This window comes from Eurypyga helias, unplaced genomic scaffold (genome assembly GCF_000690775.1).
Source record: "Eurypyga helias isolate BGI_N326 unplaced genomic scaffold, ASM69077v1 scaffold11995, whole genome shotgun sequence".
Taxonomy (NCBI): Eukaryota; Metazoa; Chordata; class Aves; order Eurypygiformes; family Eurypygidae; genus Eurypyga; species Eurypyga helias.
The window spans coordinates 1-9,579 of record NW_010253403.1 but is presented as its reverse complement, the minus strand read 5'-3'; the positions used below and the strand labels follow the sequence as shown (position 1 = coordinate 9,579).

General features: G+C 48.0%; 1 protein-coding gene across 1 annotated transcript; it reads left to right on the top strand.

Annotated features, from left to right (window-relative positions):
• Positions 1 to 2,242: 2,242 nt before the first annotated feature.
• Positions 2,243 to 8,254, top strand: RAB1A (RAB1A, member RAS oncogene family; the record flags this gene model as incomplete). Its single annotated transcript, XM_010152664.1, has 5 exons — positions 2,243 to 2,315; positions 4,460 to 4,555; positions 6,012 to 6,107; positions 7,083 to 7,214; positions 7,439 to 8,254. Coding segments are annotated over 5 exons (595 nt in total), but the record flags the coding sequence as incomplete, so codon positions are not given.
• Between the last annotated feature and the right edge of the window lie 1,325 nt (positions 8,255 to 9,579).

Here is a 9,579-nt window from a genome sequence, read left to right as displayed (position 1 = left end):
TGCTGAAGCAGGAAGAATCTGTTTGAAGCCACAGTTGCCTCAGCCTTCGGTTTATGCATAATCCTGGGGAAGAAGGCGTAGGTTTAACAGTGGACCAGGTCTCAGAGCTGTTGTATCTTTCCTCGGTCTCCAGGTTACGTAGAGTTTCTCTGATGCTTTTGGGGAAACAAATTTCTAAGGGGATAAGGAGTTTTTAACGTCTCTTGCCGCAGCTGCTGTTGGGTAGCCTCTTGCCTGGGTTCCTCGGCCATGGTGGTGGTTGAGAGGCAGCAGGGCTGGGTAGCTGAGGATAATTAACACTGGTCAACACAGCCCTTCAGCCATCCCTAGGCTTAAAAGATGCTTTTGTGATAAAGCAGCACTGTGCATCCCCAACCACTAGCTTGTGAGCGTGGCACCTCTGTGAGTGGGGCTGCAGGGAAGGCACAGCTGTTCTCCTGAGGCACCCAGTGCTCAGCTCCAGGCTGCGGGGTGGGATTTTGGTGTCGCGTTCTGGACAGGACCAAGCTTCCGGAAACGCGTATTTTGTCCGTGATCACCAGTGTTAGAGTACAGGCAGTAATAATAACGCTTCTGGAAAGTAACAATGCTTCAGCTCTCCTGAAGCTGTTAAGGTAGGTGGGTTGTGGTGTAAGGTAACTTACCTCCCCTGAACAGTTTGGGTTAATAACCGTCACTAGTAAAACCATCTTGCCTTGTTCTAGTACATGACTTGACAGGTGGAAGAGTGAGTTCTATGGCTGTAAACTCTTTGATATCCTTTTTTTAAATACCTTGAGTGTTTTAGCTTTACACTGTGGGGGAAGGCTGCCTTTTTAAGGATTGCCTTACTAGTTTTTGCAATTACTACTTTTGACTTTTCTAGCCTTGAGAGGAGTGCTGAGGAAAGTGGTGAAGGCTTCAGCTGAGTGTGTTCTTGCAGCCTGGAATCAGCCAGGATGATGGCCATTCAGGCACTTGAGCAGAGGAGTGTTGAAAAGCGGAGCAGTTGACCATCTGCTTGGCTCTTATCAGCTGGGGATGGATGTGGTTTCCTGGCTGGATTCCTGCCAGCCAGTCAGTGGTGATGTTGGGGAATAGCAAGTGGGGACAGTTGACTTCAGGTGTTCATGCAAACACTTCATCTTCTCCATTTGGTTAAGTGGGCATAGGAATAGCTCTGTTGTAAACTCCTGTAGTCAAATGAGAACAGGATTTAACACTGGACACTACAGGGCTGAAGAGTTACAAACCTGGAACGGGCTTATTCTAGGTAATTTGTAATTATTCACAATTACAAAGCAAAATAACTGGTGCAAGTGGTGGTTTGTTGCTTTTTTCTGCTACTTGATCTCCAGTATTAAACTGCCCCATTAGTCTTCTGAGTGACCCAGAATAGAACGACCCGCCAACAGTGAAGTCTTCAGTGCTCTGAAGGATAAGGTTGGGTTGGTTATTGATGATACTGTGCTTCTTCCCTCAATTGTGGGGAGACTCAGCATCAAGCAAAACCAAATTGTCATCTCTTCCAAAGTGACTTGAGATACTACTCCTGACATCATTCAAGAGAATGAACGTATCCTCATCTGGCAACGGCAACTAAAGCTTTAGCTTTACTTCCTGAAAGGCACGTGGAGTACGTGGTCACTGTCAGCTGTTAAGAGTCTGTTGTGGAAGGAGGGTGTTCGTTTTGCTTTAGCTCGGTGTTCATAGTTTGTGTTGTGCTGCTGGATTCTGCTGGAACTTTGGGTGGTTTAAACTGAGGGAAGACGTGGTTCCTTTGGGCAGCTACATGGTACTTGTGAAGGTGGGGGATGGAATCAAGCCTTTGACTTTGGAGAAGATGCATAGGGTGATGGCTCTGTTGGACAGCAGGCTATTGCTACCCTCTGCCTGACTCAGTGAGGCTTGCCCTTAATTTGAAAGCATGGTTTTAGTCTTGGCTAGACCACAAAGGGCTGAAGTAGGAGGGACTGCGTTAATCTTGGTGACAGTCACACCAGTATCCCCAGAGTAACTTCCTAGCAGGGTGCTACACAAATGTGGCATTGAGAGCATCTGCCTCGCACTTCCCTTACCAGGTGAATTAAACAGACTGAGTTTCTAAACTGGATGGAGAAGCTTGGGAGTTGTGGGTGACTTCCCTAGCAGTCAATTAATTTACCCTTCTCAAACTTAGTAACATCCTAGCTTTGAGGAACTTGGTCCCTGATAACATGTTTCATTAAATGACTTAATTGTGGTTTTTTTTTTCCTTCTGCAGTGACTATTTATTCAAGCTACTTCTGATTGGAGACTCCGGTGTTGGGAAATCTTGCCTTCTACTTAGGTTTGCAGTAAGTGATCATGTTTGAAAACTTGATGTAAAAACCAGGTGCTTAGCAAGCACTTCTCTGCTTCGCCAGCTGCTGGGAAGGACTGGTGTACCAAGGAGTAACCAAAGTACTGCAAAGCCTTCCGGTGTTCTGCATTTGTTCCTAGCTGATGTATTTGCTTATGGGTGATATGGAAAGAAATAATATCAAGTATATGTCCAGTTTAGTTTAATTCTCACTTTCCTGTTACTTGGAAGTTAAATTGAGATGCCTTCTCACCATAACGCTAGTGGTAGAATGCTGAAGATGGACGAACATACTTTAATTCTGAGGTGTGTGCCTTCAGGCATAAAGAGTACAAATGTGGCAGGACAAGACCTTGATCAGTTACTACTTGATCTGAATATTTTCAGTCAGATGACGTTTGATATTTTCATTGAAAAGGCCTACCAATTGCTTAGCCAGAGGGAGAAGTAATTTAAATAATAATCCAGGAATAATAAAGCCTTATGCTTCCTTTAGTGAATGAGTTCACTATAAATGTTAGAATTACTGGTGGGCTGCTGTGGCTGAAATCTGAGGCAAGAAGCCCTGGTTTTCCTGTCAACAGGAAGAGCTAAAATGGGTCTGACAGCTCTTAGTAGGAAAAGCTGGAGTCCAGTGAACTCCTTATCGATGGCAAAGTGCAGCTTTATGTTGCCATTAGAGAGAGGAAGGGAGAATGTGGGTATTAGCTTAGAAACTAGAGTTTGATACTTCTGCAAGGTGGCAGCAGTGGTTTCACAGCCTGAACGATTGCTGTAGGCACCCCTGGCAAGAGCCTGCCGTGTTTCATGTTCCTAATGGTCTGGTGTGTGCAGACAGCGTGGCCCACGTCAGAGCTGCTACAGCTGCCGTTTGTGCAGTGTTGGGGCGGGGAGACACTGAAACCGGTCCCAACGCTAGAGAGACGTAACCTTCTCTGCTCACAGAGCTGGAGGCAGTGGATTGGGAGCGGCACCGAGGCTGGAGCAGTACTCCCACATCAGTTTAGCCTGCTTCTCTTGCAGGGATCAAATTTTGGCTTCACTTGAATCATCCACCTTGTCATAGCCAGCTTAAGTTGGTCCTTATCTGGTGTTTCTTCAGCTAAGTTGCTTTTTTCCTTTAGAAGTCTGGCTTTTTAACTAAGCTGTATTACTTTGACATAAGGGATTATTGCAGCGTTCACTTAACCTATGGCAAGAAAACCACCGTTAAACGGCATCAGGCTTTTCAAGCCCATCCCTTGGAGTGTTGAACTGCTAGGGCAGTAAATGTGGTGTTCTAAAAGGCTTCATGCTTTACTCCTGCTCGCGTGTGCTCAGACAGATGTGTTACCTGAGGGGTCTGCCATTCACAGCCCAAAGAAACCCCTTGCTTTTGTGATAGCTGTTGGCTGCATGAAGCCTTTTGTGGGGTATCTTGCATGAAGTTCTATCCTACTGGTACTTTAAGAATAGAAATTTCCTTCGTGCCGGCAAGCTGACAATCACTAGAAGGTAGCAAGGACCAATCCAGCGCTTCCTGTGCGCCTTCGGGCCTGGCGGTGACTCTGCAGTCGGGTCCCTGCGAGCTGCTAAACCAGTGCTGGCGTTTTCCTTCCTGTGCTGGCACAGGCAGCAGAGCAGAAGGCTTAACCCGCGTACCCCAACCTGTAACCAAACTGCCTCGGCAGCCAGCTGTGGCGGCAGAGGAGCTGACGTTCAGGTGTGGAGGGCCATGGAGGCACAGCCTCTGACTTGCAGGTAGCTGACAAATGACAAAACATCAAAGAAAAATAAAACCGAGGCATTTTAATAACCATAATGGTTATTGTAAGTAACTCTTCAGTCTGCCAGTGCAAGCAAAGACTGGTTTTTAAACTGCAGTTCAGGAGGACATAACACTACAGGATTTCAAGGAAAAAGGCTTTTTGACTAGTTTTCAGAACACAAATCTTGTTGTTTGAGGTGCTCTAAAAACTTGGCAGAGTTATTGAAAAGTAAGCACTCAGTGAAAATGCCTGGTGACCCGCTGGCGTCTGCTGGGAACGATGGGACTGCTTTGGCTGGGAGCGAAGTACCCGTGCCCGGCTGCTGCACAGTGGAGTAGGTGGCTGCAGGAGAGGTGCAGCTGGCTTGACTTCCATTCGCTTTTTCTCCTAGGATGACACGTACACGGAAAGCTACATCAGCACGATTGGTGTGGACTTCAAAATCAGAACTATAGAACTAGATGGGAAAACAATCAAGCTTCAGATAGTAAGTAGTATTTCTCAACTCCTGGGTGCTTTAATTTGTTGAAGCATGGACTTACACTCAGTTATCTTTGTACTTTAACCATTAAAAGTATAAGCGGTATCTTCCTTGTTACAAGAGGCTGGGTGGTTTTTAAAAGATGACCAGACTTCCTGTGACCTTAAAGAAGGATGCTTATCAATCCTGTCTGCCTGGAGGAGGAAGTGACATCCGTTTCCCTGGGAAGAAAAGCAAGCTTATGTATTTAAAAGGCACCACGGGGCTGTGAGCTAAAGGAGGGTAGAATCCTGTGCTGGAGTGCTGCCCTGTCACAACGGGTGTGGTTCTGCAGCACTTAGCAAGGCTTTATGTCAGTGCAGGAACATGGCACGGTTGTCCAAGATGCTGGAGTTCTACAGCAGCTGTTGATAGCAGACTGCACTGTCTGGTGCTGGGAGCTGCTTCTGTTGAGCTGAACAGAAAAACTGACACAAATGCCTGTAACTGGCCTGTCTGCCTTTGCTCTGGGATGTGTTTTCTGGTTCTGCTGTTGGCCTTTCGCTTGGACTAAGTGGGGGGAGAGACTTGGCATTCCTCTAATCTTGAAGCAGTCTATTAAAGGGTGACTGGTGTAATGAAATCTAATATTGGTGCAAGGTCACAGGAGCCTTGTCAGCCACTGCTTCCAGCTCAAGGCAATGACTCAGGGATTTCAGGCTCTGTTGTGGAGCGGGAGCCCAGGTTATGGCCGGAGTACTGAGTCTCCAGGCTCTAATGTAGCTGTCCTGAGTCCAGGGCAGCCCACTAGGAATGTCATCACTACTGAAATCTCTCTACATCTGACTATTTTTAATATGCAGCTAGCCCTATTCTTGACCTGGCTCGAGGGAGAGAAATAACTTGGGTGAGTGCTGTTCCTGTGGTAGGGGGAAAGGTCAAGTACCTATTGTCCCTCCTTAATTGTCCCAGCAGGAGAAGGGAGCCAGGCTTGGTTTCGTTGTTGCGCTTCATCCTGTGAAGAGGAAGTTGCCTTTAAGTACCTCTGCTGCAGCTCCTGTACCAAGAGAGCTGAAGGGAGTGGGCATGTGTGGAGACCCTCGTCTCTGACCTTACCCCTAACGGGCTTTTTAGCCTGGCTCGCGTTTGTTCTTGGAACCACTGAACCCTGGCTCTTCATGGGTCAAAACTTCACGCTTCCCTCGGTGAGATCTCCTAACTACACTTGTCAGGAACCAAAAAAAATGAGCGTTTCTAGAGAAGTGCCTACAGCCGTGTGGGTGGTGCGGGGCTGTTTTAGTTAGGGTTTGAGAAGGCCAGGGTATTTTATTTGATGGGTGCCGTTTCAGAGCCACTTCTGTGGCTGTGACTCGGATAGGCTGGTAGTTGGATGGCTGATCAGCTGAGCTGTGTTTTGTGGAAGCAAAGGCGCGACGCGGGTACAGCTACGCTGTGGTAACGGATCCCGCTGTTTGTCTTGTAGTGGGACACGGCAGGACAGGAGAGGTTTCGCACGATCACTTCCAGTTACTATAGAGGTGCTCACGGCATCATAGTTGTGTATGACGTCACGGACCAGGTAAGTGCTACACCTGTCCCTGGGGAGTTTCTCCGGGTGGGGTATGCTAGGCTGTTAAGTAAGGAAAACTGGGAATTTAACAACTTGACACTTCTTAAGGAGACAGTGACTCTGTTGAGGTTTGTTAAGCCAAAGGCACCTGTTAGTCGCTGGTTTGGGGCGAAATGTAGAAATAAGAAACAGTGGGCTCTGTGGCTCTGAAGCAGTTGTTTCAGGGTGAGTCTAAGACGCTTGCTGGCCAGGTAATTGTTCTACAGGAATACTTGTAACCCTGCTTTGGTAGCAGGAAGTCTGACTTGCTGATGAAAGATTTCTGAACGTCCCTGAACTCTGGTCTTAGAACAGAAGCTGGCATTTGAAACAGAAAGTTGCCAGCATGTGTGCAGGATACAACTGAGCTAGTGTTTTCTGTGAAAGCACCTCTGGCACAGCTGTCCTGTGCAAAGGGCTCCAAACAAGTGTAGAGTTTCCTGAATCCATCGAAAAAGAACAGTGGGGTTCAGTCGTGAACCTGAGTGTCAGTTGAGCAGGGCAGTTCTGCCTCTGTGGAGTCAGAGGTTGTCCCAAACCGCGTGGTTTGCACTCAATACCTGCTGCTCCGTACATGCCTGGGATTCTTCTGGCTTCTGCTGTCTCTTATCTCTCCTACAGGAGGAGGAGGAGGAGTCCCAGGTGGTAGAAGCTGTTGACTGTTCAAGGCACGGAGCAGGGAAAAACAAGATGGGGGAGGGAGTGCAGCAAGGGAGGAAGGGCTGACTGTGTCAGGCGTGGAGCAGGGACTGCGGAGTTGCAAAGACCCTGCGAACTCCCCCGCCCTGGGGCGCGCCGGGGGGAGCGCGGTGGTGCAGATGAGCCCCGTAGCATTCCAGTTCTCTCTTGAGAATCCCGCTGCTTCGTTCTTTCCCAGTCACTCCTGGGTAGTGCTGAGCTTTCCCCTCGGTTAAGGGACGTGCTTACAGTTCTCTTATCTCCCAGGAGTCTTTCAATAACGTCAAACAGTGGCTGCAGGAGATAGACCGTTACGCCAGTGAAAATGTCAACAAGTTGTTGGTGGGGAACAAATGCGATCTGACCACGAAGAAAGTAGTAGACTACACAACAGCAAAGGTACGTTGGCATCGGGGGGGTGTTTGCTCTGAGCACGCAGTCTGGGCCGCGAGCCCTCCCGCAGGGGTGCGGTCAGGGCGCCGTCAATGACCCTTTGCAGCGCGAGCCCTCGCGAGAGCGGGATGGGGGTCTGGGAACTTGCGGCGTATCCAGCAGCGCACCCGGAAACAAGGTGAGCTACAAACCCGTTACGAGCTTACTCTTCGCTGTTTCTTGATTTGCAGGAATTTGCAGATTCTCTTGGAATTCCGTTTTTGGAAACCAGTGCAAAGAATGCCACAAATGTAGAACAGTCTTTCATGACCATGGCTGCCGAGATTAAAAAACGAATGGGGCCGGGAGCGACAGCTGGTGGTGCGGAGAAGTCCAATGTTAAAATTCAGAGCACTCCAGTCAAGCAGTCTAGCGGAGGTTGCTGCTAAAACTCGCCTCCCCCCCCTTTTGTCTCACAACAATGAATTCGCAATCTGAACCCAAGTGAAAAAAAAAAAAATTGCCTGAATTGTACTGTATGTAGCTGCACTACAACAGATTCTTACCGTCTCCACAAAGGTCAGAGATTGTAAACGGTCGATACTGACTTTTTTTTTATTCCCTTGACTCCAGACAGCTAACTTCATTTTCAGAACTGTTTTAAACCTTTGTGTGCTGGTTTATAAACGTGTAATCCTCGTTGCTTTTCCTGATACCAGACTGTTTCCTGTGGTTGGTTAGGATGTACTTTTTGTTTCGATGTTTCTATTGGCATGTTTAGACGTCAGGTTTAGTCTTCTGAAGATGAAGTTTAGCCATTTTGTATCAAACAGCACAACAGTGTCTGTCACTTTCCATGCATAAAATTTAGTTAAGGTATATGTAAGATCTGATTTGCTAGTTCCTTCTTGTAGAATTATAAATGGGAAGATCACTATCTGATTAATAGTTTCTTCATACTCCGCATATAATTTGTGGCTGCAGAATATTGTAATTTGTTGCACAATATGTAACAAAACTGAAGAAAATGTTTAATAAATATTGTACTTATTGGAAGTAATATCAAACCGTATGGTGACAAGTATTGTCTTAATTTGTATGGCCGAGGGGGAGGTCAGGCTTGCGGAGCGCATCCCTGCGCAGCTGCGGCGCTCGCGCCTTCCCTGCAGCTGAAAGCAGGCGCTGTGGCCCCCGAGCCGGAGTTGTCACCGTGCTGCCCGTGAGGCCCGGCCAGTGTTGGCGGAGGCACGATGCCCCTGGGACGTACAGCGGTTCCCTAACTTAGCCCTGGGACATAACGTGTTTCTCGAGGACTCGAGGTAGGGAGTTCAGCTCCTGTCCGCTTCACGAGGTAGGGAGTTCAGCTCCTGTCCGCTTCATGTGGCAGGGGAGAGAATGGTCTTTCCCGAACACGAGCGGCTTCAGCGCAGGCCTGAGGCGGCGTAACTTTCTGCCAGTAACCTACGTCTCTTCTAGGTGCACTCTTAGTGCAACAACGGCTCAGCTTCTGCTCCCTTTACGCGTAGAGGCTCCAGCAGGCCGCAGCAGGGACAGCGAGGCCCTGTCACGAGACTGTCGCTCGAAGCGGGCGCTGTCTCTAAATGATGTGGAACAGCCAGGAGGTTTCAGAGGATGTGTGTGATTCCTTGTACAGAGCTAATCGAATCGTTAGTGCCTGACGTCTAGCGCCGAGCCACAGGACAGCTAGCCTATAACACTTCCTGTACGTGTACAATTGTTCAGCTTTACCTAAACTCCAACGTTCAGCCTATTTGTAAATAGTCTCATCTTTGAAAGACCATGTAACATTCCCCTGGTAGTAAATAGGCCCTGTGGTAGTAAGAGTATAGCCTAGGTATGTCGTGAGGTATAAACTAAAACCGGTGCAAATATCCTCTGAATTTTTTTTTTGGGGTGGGGGGGTGACTCGGGATAACGGCTTTCTTCAACATAGTTGCATCGATCAACAGGCAATTGTAATAATACATGAACTATTGTCATGGTTAAGTCGAACTCTTCCACTCGAGACCTTCACAATAAAGTGATGTGCTTTCCAGTAGCGATGCGCTCGTTGGTGTAACTCAGTTTATAACGGGACTTGCTCCGCCGGGAGAGCGGGAGCAGGAGGAGTAGGGAGTGCTGCCAAATTCAGGAAGCAAAGCAGAAGGAGGTGTATTGAGGGTAAAAACATCTTCCCTTCAGAGAAGTGCACAAATGAACTTAAATGTCGAGATGCCTGCTACATACTATCCAAACCGATGTTAATATATACAGTAATAAAAGCATTGCAAAACCAACTTGGGCTACATCAGGTGTCTGGTGGTGGTTTTTTATTCACCCAAGTCCTTACCGCGCTGGAGCCCCTGGGCGCTGGAGCCTGGGGTTGCCAGGC